Here is an 18,928-nt window from a genome sequence, read left to right as displayed (position 1 = left end):
GATGGTATTATATTATGCGGTGGTTAACAATAGGGCTTGGAACCAGTGGGTTTGAATCTCTACTTCTATGACTTTGGGCAAAGTTACTCAATCTTTGTAAGTCTCCACTTCCTCATTTACCAAAGGGGGATAATAGTGGTCCCTTAGAGGATTTTTGTGGATTAAATTAAGTACCATCTATAAATCCCTTAATATGGAATCTGGTACATAGTAAGTACTCAATAAATGGTGGCTGCTATTCTTTTTAAAAAATGTTTTTATTCAGTTTAGAGGGAGAGGAAAGGAGGGAAGGAGGGAAGTAGGGAGAGAGAGAGAGAGAAAGAGAGAGAGAGAGAGAGAGAGAGAGAGAGAGAGAGAGGAAGAGAGAGAAACATTGATATGAGAGAGAATTGATAGGTTGCCTCCCATGCACACACTGGTCTGGAACAGAACCCACAACCTGGGCATGTGCCCTGACCAGGAATCGAACCAGTGACCCTTTGGTGCATGGGATGATGCTCAACCAACTGAGCCACACTGGCCAGGGCTATTCTTATTTTTATTACTAAACCAGAGCCATAAAATAAGCTTGCTTGCTTTCTTGCTTTCTTTCTTCCTTTTCTTTTCTTTTTTTTTTTGAGAAGGAAATCAATGTAAGGCCAGAGAGGAAAAATAATAAAGCAGAATTCCCTAAAGTGACAAGATAATATATGCTGGACACGAGGAGGTAGTCTTCCTAGGACGAGTATTGTGTGGTAAATTGCATTTTATATTTCATGTCCTGAAGCTCTTTGGCTCTAGGGAATTAATGTGAGAAGTTTGCAGAAGATTTCATGTTCTCAAAGAGCTCATCCATCATTGCTCAGTTTCTGGTTAGGGCATAGGACATGAAAAAGACTTCCTTTCTGCTCAGAGAGCAAGAAATCACTTGATAAATCAAAGAAAATTCAGAATTTTCTTTAAGACCTTTGAGGATCCGTGAATACATAATCTATAAGAGTCTAAACTCCAGAGGAATGAGTTCGCAAGTGATCCAGGATGCTTCATACGTGAGTCAGCTACGAGGTTGGCTGGGGGCAGGGCAGGTGAGAGGGTGGGCATGCTGGAGGCAGAGGAGGAGCCTGCCACACTTGTGAGGAGCCTATGGGCTGGCCGGTTGAACTTAAATCTGAAGGAAGCTGCAAAGCAAAGGCCATCCTCTTGACCAGCTATTCTCTTAAATGAAATTTTGCTGAGCAAGCAGAGGCTGGGGCAACACTTGGAAAGCTGGAGATCTTAGGATAGTGTAGTTTTGCAGCTTCAAACACTTGTCATTTCAAAGTGGTGCCACCTCCTAGGCTCCGTTTTTCCATTCTCGCAGCTATGGAGCTGCAGGAAGCTGGGCAGTGGGGGAGTATCAAAGACAGTTGTTAAGTTCCTGGTGCTTGAATTTCAAGACCCTTCCAGAAAGATCATAGCCTCGGGCCTGCTTCAAACTAGCTTAATTTCTGATTGGATCGACCTAATCAGTCCCTTATCCCAACTGCCTAATAGAGGAAAGGATATTAACAATGCAAAAAATATATGTATTTCCTGTTGTGAAGAAGCAAGAGAATATGACCTATAGTCAAGAGAAAAATCAGTCTGAAGAAACAGACCACACATGAGAAAATACTGGAATTTTCAGCCAAGGATTTTTGGATAACTTAAAAATAAATATATTCAAGGATTTACAGTACTAGTAAACTGCTAATACAATTAAAGAAGGGAAGAGAAATTTCAAAATAGATTTGAAAAATGTTAAAAAGAACTAAACGGAAATCCCAGAACTGAGAACTATACTATCTGAAATTTTTTAAAAAATGGTTGGAGGGGATTAACAACCAGTTGGTCACAACAGCGGAAAAGACCAGGGAACTTAAGCACAGGTTTAGTAGAAATCAACCAAGCTGAAGCACAGAGAAAAAAGACGGAAAGTGTTCAGCGTTCTATGTTCTTTGTGCTACCCTAGTCCAGATCCTGTCTTTTGAATTGGATTGGCAGGGTTTTCTCAGTGTGTGTTTGTTGCAAATACCCAGGCAACTTTGGGGAGGAAAGACCTTCTGCAACAAAGTGCTATTCTTGCTAGACCACAGTTTCAACTGAATGAACAGACCATTTGATACAGAGGGGCGGGGCTTTAAAAATGGTTTGACTGGGCAGATGTTTGATTCTATCTTGCACAGCCATTCATTCAGTTAATTAATTGAGCACCTACTCAATGCATATAAAGGCGTGAACATGACAGGCAAGGTCCCTGATCTCACAGAACTGTGTCGTGAGGGAGGCAACCAATGACATGAAACAATCCGTATAAAGTATCAACTTGATTGGGATTACCTGCCACATCACGGAGTGAGCTGCGGAGTCGCTCCTGGACATCTGATTGTTCCTGAAGAAGACCTGAGCCCCCGATAAAAGCCACCACTGAGCACTTACCGCGAACCAGGCACCGTTCTCTGTACCTTCATGCACTAACTCATTAATCCTCAGCACAGCCATTTTACGGGGGAGGACACTGAGTCACAGAGGGGTTCAGTGACACTCCTGCTGTCACACAGCTTGGGAATGGCAGCACCAAGATGCCACTTCAGAGGCTGGGCCCAGAGCCCAATCTCTCCTCTCTCTGCATGTGAGAGGCACTGATGCTCCTCACTCCGAGGGCCTGTCTGGGGGCCTGCAGGTCATGGTGTGATGGACCAAATCACGTGGAAGGTGCGAGCCTTCTCCCAGCTCCTGGCCTCGTGCATGGGCCTGTCATCATCCAGGCGTTTGTTCTGCCCTCACTGCCTGGGATCCTGGGCCTAATGGGTTTAGGGCTCCAGCCAATGATGTAACGAGGCTCTTCAGATCCCTGGGGCAGTGGCCAGAACCTGGGCTGTCCCTGTCATCCTTATACCAAAATAGTGTCTCAGATCCAGACAAGACTCAAGAAAAATAACATTGCTTTCCATTTATTGAGCATGTCTATGTACCAGGCACCATGTTGAGTGCTTTAGATGCAATATTTATCTCATTTAACCCTTAGTACAAACAAATAGAGAAATAACAACAACATGGCAGTCGGTGCTGCTGTTAGTCTCATTTCCAAATGAGGAAGCCCCTCCGCTGGGAGAATCTGGAGAGCTTGTCTGGGCTCACACAACTGGTTAGAGGCTGACCCAGGATTCGGACCCAGCGTGCCCCCCCAGGCTGCTGCGAAACCACCGAGGCCTGTCTCCCGAGCCCCATCTCAGGAGGGAAGAAAGTGCAAATCCCTCTCTAAGTCTGAACATTTTCCTTAGCGCTTTCTTTTCCTTCAGAGGAAAGATTGTAGAGAAAAAAGGAAACTCAGCCGCTTCTCAGAAGGATGTTGTGTCTCCCTCCTGCCCCGGGCCCCCTCCGTGCTGGAGACAACAAGACTCCTGTCTGAACGCGGCGGGTGTTCGTGTCTTTGGGAGCCTTCCAGCTCTCTTCCTCGTCTAGAGTTCCTTTCAGCTCTGCAGAAGCAGGGCCTATCCGGCTCTCTCTCCTGTTTGGCTTGCAGCAACCGAGAAGGTGGTGAGTGGGTGGGTGGGTGGGTGGGTTGGAGATGAGTCCAAGATTTGAGAGCCCAGTGGACAATCTAACTTTGCTGGCAAATTCCCCTACACACACACACACACACACACACACACACACACACACGCACGCACGCCCCTTCCTCCTCTGCAGCAAGACATCCTCAGGGAGTCTGAGCACGGATCCCGGGCCCATTGCCGGCCCTGGCCTTTCAGACACAGGACCACCTGCTTGGTTGGCCAGCAGCACTTCCTTGGCCGGACACTGAGCTGTGCTCACTATTCTGCCCGAGACAGAGGTGCAGCTCGCACCCTGCACGCAGCCCGATGCCTCCCCTGGGAGGGACAGTGTGGAAAGGGAGCTGGAGCAGCCCCTGTGTGGGGTGGGAGCGAGGTTCCTTCCTCCTCTCCCCTGGGCCTGATACCCCTTCCCCAAGGCACATTGCTGAGAAGTGGCCTCTTGGTCTCAGGTTGGTTGGAACATGTCCCCATCTTGGTGCCCATTCTGCCCTCCCCTCTGGGGTGAGAAGGAAACATTGTGAAATGTAACCGAGATGGCCCCTGTGGTTTGGGATCTTGACTCCTGAAAGGACAGCCCTGGGCCTCAGGAGCAAGTGGTCTAGTAGCTCACATGGCCAGTGAGGGGCCGGCGTCTGGGTGGGGCTGGGGCTCTGAGCCCTCCACAGGCTGCATGAGATCCTGGGGTGCGCTGATGCCTGAGTGGTCTTCCCCAGGAGACCTGACCAGGGCTGGGCAGCGGCTCCCCCTGGACATGAGGGTGGCAGGGGGACGGGGGGCCAGGGATGCTGCTGTCTGGTTCCAGCTTCTGCAGCAGCATTTGCTGCTGGTTCTGGCGTGGGTCCCTGCAGGAGGGTTGCTGTGGGAGTTGAGATTTCACGCCTGGCGACTGGGCAGCTTCCAGCTCCAGGGCTGGAGGCTGTGCACGAAGGTTTCTTTTTCTGGCCCTCACACCCAACGCATCCTTTCCTTAGCCGGGCAGCAGATGGGCAGGCGTGGGCGAGGAGGAGCGTGAGGTGTGCAGGAAGAAGGAACGTGCACTCCAGAAAAGCAGGGGGAGTGGTGACGAGTCAGCCTATCTTTTTGGGGGTGGGGGGGTGGGGGGTGGAAGGGCGGAAAAGTCCTGCTCCTCCAAATGGAGCGGGAGGGGGCTGGATCAGGAAGCCCCGAAGGCAGTTTAAGTTACCAATCAAGACCCAGCATTGGTCCCCGACAGACTCAAGTTCAAGTCCCTGCTCCGTGGCTACTAGCATTTGCTGATTTTCCTGCTGAGGGCTTTCTGTGCATAATTTGATTCAAGCCTCACAAACCTTATGACGGAGGTACCAGTTTTATTCCCGCTGGACTTAGGTTTGCTGAGGTTCTGAGAGATGAAGTAGCTTACCCAAGGCCACACAGCAGGAGAAGGTAGCGCTGAGTCTCAAGCCTCGGGTAGGAGGATGCTGTGGTCTCCAGATTCACCAGGACTTTCCTGTTGGAACAATGATTGACAGTCTTCGGACTCCCTGGCCATCTGGCCTAGGGGAAGTCCCCTCCCCTCTCCCATTCTTAGCATTCGCATCTGGGAAATGGGGAGATGAATGTTGCTCTCCTTGGTTTCTCATGGGGATTAATGGAGAGAATGTTTATGAATCTTTTCACTAGGGCCTGGCCTATCATGATATCACCATGTATTCATTCGACTCCTATCTATGGAGCACCTGTTATATGCCAGGTACAGTTCTAAGTGTACAGGCTAGAAAAGATCCCAGCTCGACCAAAAGAATTATTGATCTGGAATTCTATACAGACCAGGGAGAGATAAACCTTTTCTGTAAAGGGGCAGATAGTAAATATTTTCATTTTTTAAGGTCTTATTGTCTCTTGTTGCAACTACTCAACTCTGCTGTTATGAGCTTGAGAGCAACCATAGACAATGCATAAAAGAATGGGCATGGCTCTGTTCCAATAAAACTTTATTTATAAGAACAGGCAGTGGGCCGGTTTTGGCCCACAATCATAGATGGCCAACTCTTGCAGAAAATATTTATTTACATGACCCAGATGATTTTTTTCTATAAAAACCAATTCAAGACATTTTCCCCAAACTCTTTTATAAAACTAGGGTGCCTCTTACACAACCGTGCTTTTCCAGTGGTTTTCAAATCTTAGGGCTCCCTTGCAGGTAACTCAGGGGACAAGGGTGATGATGAGGGTGGAGGGCTTTGGGTCTCTGCTTCTGCTTTAATCCAGAACCCCTCTTGGGTCCATGTTTTGATTGACAGTCTTCATAAGAGTTTGTTTGAGAAAAGGGGGTTGGAGACTAGAAAAAAATGAAACCCATTAATCCAGTCCAACTGGTTAGAGACTGTGTCCACCCTCCAGGATCATGCCTTAGAGAGGCATTGATTACATAATTGTTCATACATCAAATTAATTTTCTAACTAGATGGAGAGAGTCAGCAAAGAGTAGCTTTGGGCTCTGTTTGTGGGATGGAGAAGGTGCAGGGAACACAGACCAAAGGGTCATGTGTAGGTGGAGACTCTGGACAAAAGCCACAGTGTCCTATAGAGAGAGGCGTGGGAAGGTCAGCTTCCAGAGCCCATGAAGGTGGAGACCACAGGCTGGCCTTTGGCCATCTCGGCGAAGGGGGATGACAGCGCGGCTTGTTCACAGTCGGACACAGTTAGGTTTGAATCTCTCCTCTGTCACTCAATAGCTAGGCCAGTTATTCCTCTGGTTATCTATTTTCCCAGCTGGGACACTGGAACGATGCCCCTTCCCTTCTCGAGCTGCTGGATGGATTAAAACCTACGCATCGCGAGGTGCTTCAGAAATAGTTCTTTCCTTCTCCGTTTCATTCTCAGGGTGTGCGATGAGCTCAAAGGCTCTTTGAGACTTTCCAGCAACTCTTTCCTATTGACTCACATGTCCATGCCCCAATCTTCTCTCCCCAGGATGTGGCCAGGTTCTGCGAGCCTCGAAGGGTCAGATTTTTTTGGAGAGCTACCCACTAAATGCTCACTGCGAATGGACCATTCACGCCAAACCTGGGTTTAACATCCAGCTAAGGTAAGGGGCTGGGGTTATGAGGAAACACAGTAATGGGACTAAGGGTACTGGATCCTGGTGACCCAGGGGGCTAACTAACCATCAGCACGTTGTCCTCAAAAGCAGAAAATGTATATTGGAGTCTTTTTCTTTAACCTCTCATTGATTTAGTGGGATAAGGCCTGGTCAAAACTATGACCAATTAAATGCTGTCATTCACTGCCTATAGCAGTGGGGCTCCATTGATTTTTACCCAAAGATAACACAACAAAGCAAGATACTGAGAGCCATCTACTCATGCCCAGATCATAACCAAGCCTTCCTGTTCTCAGAGTCCCGGGCTGGGTTCCATGGGAGGGAAGTGAAGAACTAAAGGGCACAGGTCTAACATTCAGGGAATTTAGACTTTAGATCGGGGCTCATGCTTGTCACAGATCCTTTCACTGATATTCTCGGAAAACAGCCACCACCCCCGCAACAAATTAACCAGTTCTCTCACTTGTGTGGAAGATAAGTTGTTTCTCTAATGGGCTTTGAGGCCCATGAAAATGTTTAATTTGTTCCCTAGTCCAAAGTAGAGACCTGGTTTTATTGTAACTGTAGAGAAGTAGCACAGGAGAGTCTGACCGGAACAGTTCTTAGTGCCTGGAACAGAATGTGGTACACCGCAGGGGCTGGGTGGATAGTTGTTGCGTGAATAAATGTTGAAAGAACTGCTCTCTGCCTCCTGTGTCACCTCTCCTACTCCTCTCTAGGCACAGAGGAATAAGACAGATGCACCACTCTACTCTCAAGGAGCTTGCAGTCTAGTGGAGGAGTCAGGCACATGTGTGCGTGCACACACACACACATGCACACATGCACACACACTCACACATCAAAGAGATAAAAATGAGAAACAAAAATTTGTATATACGTCATGAAGAAAATAAGGGATCTACCAGGGAGGCCTCTTTGAGGAAGGAATAGTTCAGCTGTCCCCGAAGGAGCCAGCATGTACAGAGATTCCCTGAATGGCATACGGCACCCCTTCACCTGGGCGTGCTCTGTGTGTGCACACACATGCACACAGTGTACGTACACACACCTGTCCACTAACAGTGTTCATCTGACTCAAGCCCTCCAGGACCAGTCCCCTATCTGACCAGGCCAGTGGCACCCAATGTCCAGAGGCCTGTGCATCATTTGGCCTCGAGTTGCCCAGGGGTCTCAGGACTGCCTGGGGCCCACGTGGGTCCCGCTGTCACCTTCTCCACCTACAGGTTTGTCATGCTGAGCCTGGAGTTTGACTACATGTGCCAGTATGACTACGTGGAGGTCCGTGATGGCGACAACAGCGATGGCCAGATCATCAAGCGTTTCTGTGGCAACGAGCGGCCAGCTCCCATCAGGAGCACGGGCTCCTCGCTCCACATCCTGTTCCATTCAGACGGCTCCAAGAATTTCGACGGCTTCCATGCCATTTTTGAAGAGATCACAGGTAAGGGCCATGGAGACACATGTAGCGTTTTGCAACTATGCTGCACGCAGACGCCTCCTTTCTGCATACCGCTCCCCTCCCTGCTCAGCCTTATTCAGACCTGGCGTGCCGGGGTCTCAGACAAGCCCCAGCATTGAGCCGGAGGAGAGAAATGGCGAGGTATATTTCAGAAATGTTCACGGGAACCAGAACTAGGGATTGTTATCTCCCTTGCACAGCTGCTAGAGCACAGAGAGGCTGGGTCATTTGTCCAAGGTCACACAGCTATGGGGGTGGAACCAGAGATGTATACACAAGCAGTTTGGCTCTAGAGCTCCCACTAGGGGGCCTGCATGGCTAAGAACATCAGCTTTGGATCTCTGGCGGATGAAGCCAGGTGACGATGGGCAAGTTCTTCTACTTCTCGGGCCGCAGTTTCCTAAGCAGTGACTAAGGGAATAACGGTAGATCCTGCGCCATTAAGGAAGCTCTGGGAGACAGAAAGATGAAGGGCCGCGCAGGGAGTCTGGTCCATAGGAAGCACTCCACGGCTGCCCTACACTAGGCATGCTCTGAGCCTCGCTTTGCCATCTGTAAAATAGGTATTGAATGGTTTAAGCTACAATGGTAAGTGCCACTTACTTTACGAGTAACTAACCCTAAGCAGCCGATCAATGACTGTCTCTCTCATCATTGATGTTTCCATCTCTCTCTCCCTCTCCCTTCTTCTCTGAAATCAATAAAAAGTATATATTTAAAAAAATAAAACTACCCAAGGCTGCTCTGCCCCTGGAGTCCCTCTGTGGGGGTGATAGGTGCTCTGCTTTAGTCATGGGTGTGCCTGTTTGCAGGACCCCAGGCTTGAAGAAATGGACACGCCACACAGTGGCACTGAAACTGCCTTTTCTCTTGCAGCATGTTCCTCGTCCCCTTGTTTCCATGACGGCACATGCCTCGTTGACCAAACGGGATCTTACAGGTGTGCCTGCCTGGCAGGCTACACCGGGCGGCGCTGTGAAAATCGTGAGTGTGCCTCGGGAGTGGGAGCTGACGTGTCCCGTGGGGCTGGCGTGGAGAGGGCTTGGGGAGCTTGCCGCGTACACTGTTTCTTGGTGTCTGGGATGGTCTGTCCAAGGTGGCACATAATGTGGACAGAATCCCAGCCCCAGTGTTCGCTGGCCATGAGAAATGGATGTAAGTCACATCTCAGAGTGAGTCCTGGCTTTAAAGCAAGGGAGCCATGCCTGCCCATCCCCACTGCAATCGGTGATCGGCTAAGGGCTGGCCTGGGCAAGCAGAACACGCCTCATTTCCTCTGCATGTGGGCCAAGTGGTCCCAGTAGCCTTTGAGCATCAAAGAGACGGCAGGTGCAGGCCACGGAGGTGACACAAGATTGCTTGGGGGTGGGAGTGGGTGGGAAGGAGCCCACAGAGAGAGTGCGAAGGCCTCTGAGGGCAGAGCACCCACAGTGTCTGCATCAGTCCCTCCTCACTGACATGCACAGGTATTTTGGGACATCCTACAAAAGGGCCTGTTTTGACAGCATTCTATAAAGTTCATACTTTTTTCTCCATTACATTTATCCCTTTTATAACCTTTCCCTCCCCCCTCCTCCCCTCCCCAATCACCCCACTGGCATCCATAACCAGTTCTTTTTCTTTTTCCCCTTTGTTGCTCAATCCCTCCATACCCCCTGCCCACCCCTTTCACCCCCCCCATCCCCAGCGCCAACAGCCTGCTCTCTATCTATAAGTCTGTCTCTATTGTGCTCATTAGTTCAGTTTGTTCATTAGATTCGCATATGAATGAAATCATATGGTACTTGTCTTTCTCTGACTGGCTTATTTCGCTTAGCATAATGTTCTCCAGGTCCATCCATGCTGTCACAAAGGGTAACATTTTCTATAAAGTTCATACATTTTTTAATTGAGTTCACGAATTATCCTTGCAAACCATGCAGACGGAAGCCGTGGATGGTTTCAATAGGGTGTCCTTGAGTGTGCCATTGTGTTCCGCTAAGAGCAGCCCTTGCTTCGCTTTGGCCTAGCAGAGCTATGCCAGATGCTTGGAAAATGGCATTCCCCTTCGTGGTTCCTGCCTCGTTTCAGCCTGCTGTGTTGTGTGCAAGGCAGAGAAGAGAAATGTTGCTTTCTCTTTGTTTCAAGACTTGGTTTATAGAGTGATTCTGGAGTCTTGACAGTGGCAAATCCTGAGAGTCAGGGCAGGGAACAAAAAAAAGAGAAGGCTCAATTTCTTGATGAAGTAACTGCACATTATCGATAAATAAAAGGTAAGATTGGATGAAGAAAAGTAAAGTACTCTAAATATACTACAATGTCTTTAAGAGTCTCTTATTAGGGAGGAAAAAAATTGGTCCAAAGGTTGTGAGTAAAATATTCATGCTTAGTTTATGAGCCAGAAATGGACTTCCCAGCACTGTTATCCTTTCCTGAAAAAAAAAACAAAAAAACAAAACAAAAACAAAACACAACCATAATGAAAAGGAATATAAAATATGTCATTATGAACTGATTCATAACTTGATTCGCAAACTGTCTCAACTCAAAACACCAGCATAGATGGACAAGAGAGTGCTCCCTGGCCACTTTCAAAATGTTCTTCCAAACCCAGAATTCCCGTGGCCCCCCGTAGTTGTAACTGGGTGAAGGCATTGGTGGTGGATAGTTGATAAGTCATTTGCTGGCATCAACGTGGGAACCAAAAGTCTGATTGCTTTCTATAAGGCTTCAGTTTTTTGTTTCCCTTCTGGAAAATTCAGCATGAGTTCCAACTAACAAAACGAGGGAAACATCACGAAAATTGTCGGTGGCACTTTACCTTGTAATTTCGGAACAAACCTTAACCTTTTTTCCCCCACAGCAGTCTATCATCTAAAAAAAAAAAGGGGGGGGATCTTTATTGCTTTTCTCATGAGTGTATCAATGAACTAAAACTATCTCCCCGGAGGAAATGCTTTGAAGATTAACAAGAAACCCAAACATGCCGGGATTCCAGAAATGTATTTTTTTGAAAATAGCTTTAAAAGAACGGAAGCAAATATTAATGAGAAATCTATCTTTTATTTACGTAGTACCAACCCTGCAACGCTGCTGCTTTAATGCTCTGTCCTCCTGAAGTCCTGGGGAAGCGTTAGATGCTCCCTGGAGCAGGACAGGGGCCCATCCAATTCAAAAGTGGAGGCGAGGATCTCACATTCCCCACGTCGCTCACAAGCTCTCAGACGCGCTCTCACTGCAGGGCTTGGTGAGACTTGATGCGACCAGTTGATGCGTGTGGTTATTGTGTCTCATCATCGAGTCCTCTCCAAGGACCTGCCTTCCCAGGCGAGGCCTACCTGTCACTCTTTTCCAGAGAAAATCCTGACGTATGTGCGTGCCTGTGAGTGGGAGTGGAATAGCAGTTGGTTTTCTATTTATTGTAGAAGAGGTATATACTTGTAACAACAATCACACAGCAGAGAGATGTGTAAAATAGAAAGAGAACATTGCTTTTCCTGACCAAGCCTGGTTCCCAGCAGTTGACAACATAATGAGTATCCTTCCAGACTTTCTTCTAGGGTGTGCAAGCCGAAGTTGTCTATATATCATCATTTAAGTTGATGCGTGTGGTTATCTCAGGACAACAACAAGCTGGTTCTCAACTGGGGGGGGGGATTTTGCTCCCCACTCCCACCCCCAGGGGACCTTCAGTGATGTCCAGAAACATTGTTGGTTTGTCATCATTGCGGAGTTGGGGTGCTACTGGCATCTCATGAGTAGAGGCCAGAGGTGCTGCAAAACATCCTACAATGCACAGGGCAAAACCTCCACGCCCCCCACCCCCCGCCCCGCAAAGAGTTATCTTGTCCAATGTCAGTCGTGCCAAGATTGAGAACCCCTGTTTTAAACAAAAGCAGATTAAAGCACACATACGATTTTCAACTTGTTTTCAGTGCCCGGATCATGGATATGTGTTCCCTGTCAGTCCATGTTGGTCCAAATGTCTGATTATTTTCTATAAGGTGTAGGTGTTTGGTTTTCCTCCTGGGAAATTCAGCACCAGCTCCAACTAAGTCAATGAGGGAAACATCAGGAAAATTGTCTGTGGCACTTTACCTTGCAATTTTGAAACAAGCCTTAACCATGTTTTTCACTCATTTGAAAAAATAGCTGCGCATTCCAGTGTGTGGATGTAGACACAGTCATCTCTTCATCCAGTTCCTTCAGGTGTACCTGTTCTTGTGTTTGGTTTTTTTCCTATTGTGAAGAGAGCCGCCACGACTGCCCTAACGTATCTTTCTTGGTTCACATGTGGAGGTAGTTTTGTAAGATAAATCCGTAGCTGTTGAGCTGTTAGTTCAAAGGGTCTGAGAGTTACACTTTTGAGAGCTGTCCCCAAAGTGGTCACTGAAAGGTTTAACTGATTTTCAACATGAGCCGTTATGGACAGTTGTCCTGAGATAAGAACTAGCAGTTGCATTTCAGAAACTGGGTCAAGCTGGAAGTGGATTGATTTTTCTAAGGAATTCCGTGGGTCTGAAAGGCGTTTCTCCCTGGGACTTCCTGGGGCAGTAGATAAAGAATAAGAAATAATCGCCCAGCCAGTGTGGCTCAGTGGTCGAGCATTGATCCATGAACCAAGAGGTCATGGTTCGATTCCCAGGCAGTACATATGCCCGGGTTGCAGGCTCGATCCCCAGTAGGGAGCATGCAGGAGGCAGCCGATCGGTGTATCTCTCTCATCTATGTTTCTATCTTTTCTGTCCCTCTCCCTTCCTCTCTCGCTAAAGTCAATAAAAACATATTTTTATTAAAAAGAATAAGAAACAATCAGTGTTTAGTTGGTAAGAGGTCATGAGAGCCGAAAATACATTATTTAAATGCTGCTATGCTCAGACTTCCCATTAATTTGTTCCCAAGAAAGAACAGCTTTCCCCTGCTCCCAGGTGACCTTCTCTGAGAGCAATCGAAAGGGGGGGGGGGAGTGGCTCCCCCCGTCAGCGTTGGGGCCAAGCCAGCCTCCTGCCAGCACCCTCCGCGACCCCAACCTCCTTGGGCCACCATGTAAGAAACTGGGGCCCCTTTTTTCCTCTGAAGTTTCCTGTTTCTTTGTATGGAACACAAGGACAAAATAAGTTCTTAAGTAAAGGGTCGGAATCCTGTTTTGCAAAAGTGGAGAGCGGGGGATTCATCGCCTGCTCCAGTTTCCATGTCGCCTTTGTTCCTCTGGCCCAGTTGACGAGGCCGGGTCTTCCCCCTGCATCCCAATGAAGCGCGCTGAACCCGGCTGACTCTCGGGCACAAAGCTCACACTGCGGGCTCTGCCGCGCCTTGGAACACAGCACAATGGCCTCCACCAATTAAAGGAAGACGGGGAATCTGGTTGTTTCTGGGGTTTGGATCGGCAGGAGGTTTCCCACTAGCCTGTCCCCAGGGCTGGGAGAAAAGCGCCCAGGAGGAGAGCACACTTTCTGCTTCAGCTTCAAAGGGGCGGCCGGTGCTTCTCATCAGAATAAGCGGTCAGGAGATCTGCGGTTTTCATGGAAACGTTACCGCTGACCCCCGATGAGTCGCAATCCCCTCTCCCATCACAGAGAAATAGTAGGCTCTAGCACAGTGGTTCTCAACCTTCCTAATGCCACGACCCTTTAATACAGTTCCTCATGTTGTGGTGACCCCCAATTTCATTGTTACAAATTGAACATAATTAAAGCATAGTGATTAATCACAAAAACAATATGTAATTATATATGTTTTCCGATGGTCTTAGGTGACCCCTGTGAAAGGGTCGTTCGACCCCCAAAGGGGCCGCGACCCACAGGTTGAGAACCGCTGCTCTAGGACCTCTCAGCTGAGAGGTTATAAAATCAGTTCACTGGCTTTTGGGTCCAGAGCTCTATCTTATCCTCAATATCTGGAACACGGGAGCACCTTGGCCCATCGTGACAGAGTGCACTCCAGGGGAAGAGCTTGGCCCAGAGGACAGAAAGACCTGGGCTTGGCTCTGAGCCTGCAGTTTATCCGTCAGGGGACCTTGAACAAGTCATTGAACTCCCAAAAGCCTCAGTTTATAACAGTGGTTCTCAACCTTCTGGCCCTTTAAATACAGTTCCTCATGTTGTGACCCAACCATAAAATTATTTTCGTTGCTACTTCATAACTGTAATGTTGCTACTGTTAGGAATCGTGATGTAAATATCTGATATGCAGGATGGTCTTAGGCGACCCCTGTGAAAGGGTCGTTCGACCGCCAGAGGGGTCATGACCCACAGGTTGAGAACCGCTGGTTTATAATGTTCAGAACAATAATACCAAGTACTTCTCAGGACGTTGGTGGGGATGGAATGACATAAGGCACTGAGCTGATGTCAGAGGAGCCATGATTCTCATTACTACTCCGGGCCCCTATTATGGCCACTGGCAGAGAGCAGGGGATTCTCCAGGGAAAGGGGTAGGACAACAGCACTGGTTTCTACAAACTGGATGATTATGGCAAACTTTCCTCAGGGCTCCTCAAGGAAATTCTTCCCACAACACCCTAAGGCTCCTCTGTGAACCGCTATGAACCGCCCTTCCCACATCATTGCTAGACACGAAGCATCGCCACCGCTGTACCTGCCTGCAGACGAGAAAGTTCTGGTTTTAAAAGGGCAAGCAGACACAACCAATGCCATTGTCATAAAGGAATCCTGGATCCCAGGAGAGGACACCCACGCTGGGCACGATGGGCGGGGAGCCTTCGCAGCCAGGGCAGCCCAGCAAGGGGGCGCTTAGAAATGATCGGTGGAATCGTGTCGGGAGGAGCTGGAAACTCCAGAGCGTGTTGCCCCAGCATCCCGTTATCTGCTCGGCCTCCCTTTTTCCTCATGTGGTTTTTCAGTCGTTGCTCATGTAACATGTGGTGGGCGTATGTCGGCCCCCTGGTGGTCATAGGGGAGACCAGGACTCCAGAGCATCACTTAGGTTTTTTATTAGACTTAGAGGGATAGACAGGGCAAAAAAAAACAAAAAACAAAACGAGCCTTGCCAAGGCCCTCGCGGCTTTTGCTTTGGCAGGCGAGCTCACTGAGGCAGGGCTTGGTGCAGGAGGCAGCTTTTACTCAGGGTCTGGACTAAGTGGTAACCCATTATTACTGGGATGGGCTGGATGAAGAGGGAAGAGGGTGCAAAGCGTAGAAGATGAGAGCAGAGCAGAGTTAACTTCTGATGGAAACAAACATCCCTGCCACCCTGGACTCCGGTCTGACTCCAGCCCCTTGACAAAGGCTGGAGAGCCCCCCACTTTTCCTTCACGGTTCCTGCCTCGTGAGGCATGTGCTCCCTGCCCCTCGTTCTGATTCAGAAGAGGAAAGCTTCCTCGGAAAACACAAGGCTTCCCTGTTGGTATCCAAGCATTAAAACAACAACAGCTGCAGTTATTATTCTCTCTGTTCATTGGCAGGCTCTGTGCGTTATGCGGCATTGTCTTGTTTAATTGTCACAACATCCCCGTGGGTTAGGAATTGTTGTCTCCCCGCATTACACATGCATCCAGCCTAAGCCTTTGAGTGTCTGTTAGGTACCGGAGGACATAAGGCAGGGCTATGCAACATAGATTTTTTTTCCCTTCTATTTGGCAGAACCACAGAACAATTCCAGTCTTAGCCTTTCTCAAGTGCAGAGGAGCATGTCACGTGCCGTCCAGTTGCCAACATCAGCTTCCTCTAGTAAGGCCTTCGGTGATGGTGGTGATGGGAACTCCGAAGAGGGCGGTGAGAATCCATAATCTCTTAGGGTTCAGATGTGCTCAGCAGCCCCAGCCACCTCTGCAAGGCCATTCTCATTATCCCCAAGACTAGCAGCAGAATTCCTCAATTTGGGCCATTTTCATTGTAAGGTGGACTAGGAACACCGCTGGGGACATTTCCCCCAGTAGTTTAGTGTTATTACCCACCCCCAATACACACCCAGAGCTGACTCAGAAACATTCTGAGGTGCGGGGGCGCCCCAAGAAGACTCTAACCAAGCAGATCCATTAGTTAGAGGACAGCAGAGTGTCTACCAGTTACAAAGGTTACCATCTCTACCAAACGAGGATGCGTCCGGGTGATTTTGAACCAAAATAAAATGAAAAATCAAAAGATTTTTCAACGTTGACTTGTCTCTTAGGCGCAGGCCATTTCGGCTGTTTAATTAACTAGGCCATCCTGACACCGGAAACGTGGTATCCGAAAGACACGGTGTACCCGGGGCCACGGACAATACTGATTAAGATCAAATAGCTAATTGTGAGCCTCAGCCTCCAAATTGCTGCCGGATGAATAAAGGGCAGTGTGTGCAATCCAAGCATAATTTCACACGGATACTGTCTCTCTCTCACACCCGCGGAGGGCTGGACAGCAGCAGGGGGCAGATACCATGGGCTGGAAAGCGATAAAAAGGATTCTCAATGGGGATTACATCACCAGTTGGTGTTGTTATTCCTGGTTGGGGAAGACCCTTGTGGGAGTAAAAGAGAACTGGATCTGGTCCAGAGGCACCGAACTCAAGCTGAACAGGAAAAAATGAGGACAAGGGGGAGCGCGGCGGGTTGTCTCTGGGTAATGGTCTCGTGAAAAACCACGTTTCCATCAGGAGTCAAAGCCCCAGGGAGAAAGTTAATGCCTTTTCCAAACAGGACCGAAGTTCTGTCACAAATTGTTTCCTTGATTTTGGGTGATGAGTGAGAGTGGATGGACACCAACGACAGCTAAGAATTGAGACTCACACGCCTCAGGTTCCCAGCTAGATAATGGGGTAATGAATTTTGTTGGCTTTGGCTCTGTTGTCTTTGCTGGAACGCTCAGATACTCTTATAGCTTTCATGCAGCTCCTAAAGAGACATAATAGCCCTAGCTGGTTTGGCTCAGTGGATAGAGCGCACATACCTCGGTTGCAGGCTCCATCCCAGGCCACAGTTGGGGCACATGCGGGAGGCAACCAATTGATGTGTTTTTCTCACATCCATGTTTCTTTCTCTATCTCTTCCTCCCTTCTACTCTCTCTAAAAATCAATGGGAAAATATCCTCAGGTGAGGACTAACAAACATTTAAAAAAAGGACATAATAATACCCTGATTTCTTTTCTTTTCTCCTCCCCACCCTCCTCAGCAGGAACATTTCATCTCACCCAAGGTTCCTGCCTGCAGATTAAGATGTTTTCTTTCCGTAAATACAGCAGGCTAAGTGGTATCAACTCAGTTCTACCTATTGTGCCTGATAAAATATTTGTTGTAACTCAGGTTAACTGCTGGGGTTGGCTAATATTTCCTGAGACCCCCGCACTCCCCATTCAAATTCATTTAAGGTCCCCCATGATTACCTTTACTTTATTCCTTGGTTAGGGTCCTTTGTTCTGGTGTAATTTTAGAAGCACATTTAAGGAAGGCACTAATATCATAGGATAAATTGGTGCTAATGAAAAAAATACATACACACATACACATACACACACACACACACACACACACACACACACACACACACACACACATAGCTGCTCCCCTGAACACCTGGGGAATACATAATTGGAAGGAAGGCCCCAAACCATATGCTTATAAGTGCTTAAGTGAAGCTGGGGAGAACCTTGAGGTGTCTCAAGCCTTAACTGACATCATTTCTATTTCTGGACTTAAGCTAAACATTTCTCTGTTAAAGTTGCAGAAAACATCTGTCCATGCCTTATCCTGCTGGGCACAGAGGATGCACTCATTAAATATACGGCGTAAGAAAGTCGGTGAAATCAATAGGCCACACGCTTCAGAGTCTTTCTCTATTGGAAGAACCACACACCGGACTTCCAAAAGGCAGAGCAGTGACTGGATTCTTTGGTTCCAGGGGGATTTTTATTGATCTTGTCTCCAAAGTTAAACTTACAGCTTTGAAACTGAAGCAACAGGAAAAGAGAGATATCCATGGGCATCTGGTGTATCTTGTTAACACTCAAGATTCATTCAGAAAAGGATATTTTGTGAACAAGGGTATGTGGATGGACAGTGATGTAATGGAGGGAGAGGCCTGTTTCCTTGTCACTGCTGGGATCTGACCGCTGAGTTTGGTGATCATCAGGGTGATAGGGAGGTGAGGCCACCCCTAGGTTAGGGATGAAGAGTGTGGACTTCCTTTTGCCACATTCAATGTAATTGCCCTGACTGGAGGGCACAGAAAAAGTGATATTCGTGTGCCCTGAAGGGCCACTTTTCCTAAAATGTCTCTACATTTTTCTGACATATTCCCTCATGTCTCATCATCATGGCCATTTCTCCTAGATGTTCTAGACCTGATCATCTCAGCTACCTAGTATCTAGATATTATTTCATGTAAACATTTAAGGAAAGAGTTTCTCCATCTTTCATCTTCAGTTTTTCCCAGGACAACCGTATGCGGTGGTTCCCTGTGGTACCATCTCCAATCAGATAGGAGAGCAAAAGATACAACTTTACTTGTTTTAAACCAACTTAAATCCAATCCTAAGGCCCATCATTCAGTGTCCTAAGAACTTTAGTCTCAGTCATTGTTGGGGCCTCCTCTGTGTCCCACGGTTGTACAGAGGTCCCTGGCTTTACTCAGACAGCACTAAGTCAGTAGGGAGAGTCCTCCGATGGTGGATTGTAGAACTGCACCATGGAGCTTGGGAAAGCCCATTGTTTCAGAGCACCTGATCCCTCAGCTAAAACAGCTCTGCTAGGGTGGGGCTGGCCTGGAGCCCGAGACTATCTCTGGAGGTGGGGCCCTCTGATGAGATCCAGCCTTTCTAGTTGCCCTGCCAGTCAACCTCCCCGAGATCTCCCCGAGTGCTGAAAGGCATGCAGGGCTCCAGTCCCAGCCTCGCCCCATCCCATGGGGTGCTAGGGAGTGAAAGGACAC

The 18,928-nt window shown here is 48.2% G+C and overlaps 1 protein-coding gene across 5 annotated transcripts in view; it reads left to right on the top strand.

Annotated features, from left to right (window-relative positions):
- Positions 1 to 18,928, top strand: part of PAMR1 (peptidase domain containing associated with muscle regeneration 1) — an 85,002-nt gene that overhangs the window by 51,416 nt on the left and 14,658 nt on the right. For all 5 annotated transcript variants that reach the window (XM_023744967.1, XM_006103736.2, XM_023744968.1 and 2 more), the window contains 3 exons: positions 6,492 to 6,606; positions 7,848 to 8,065; positions 8,960 to 9,067. In XM_023744967.1, coding sequence (XP_023600735.1) covers positions 6,492 to 6,606; positions 7,848 to 8,065; positions 8,960 to 9,067 — 441 coding nt within the window. The remainder of the gene's footprint in view (positions 1 to 6,491; positions 6,607 to 7,847; positions 8,066 to 8,959; positions 9,068 to 18,928) is intronic.

This window comes from Myotis lucifugus, unplaced genomic scaffold, assembly GCF_000147115.1.
Source record: "Myotis lucifugus unplaced genomic scaffold, Myoluc2.0 scaffold_502, whole genome shotgun sequence".
In the NCBI taxonomy this organism is placed as follows: Eukaryota; Metazoa; Chordata; class Mammalia; order Chiroptera; family Vespertilionidae; genus Myotis; species Myotis lucifugus.
The sequence above is the reverse complement of the archived record's forward strand: the minus strand, read 5'-3'. Positions and strand labels throughout refer to the sequence as shown.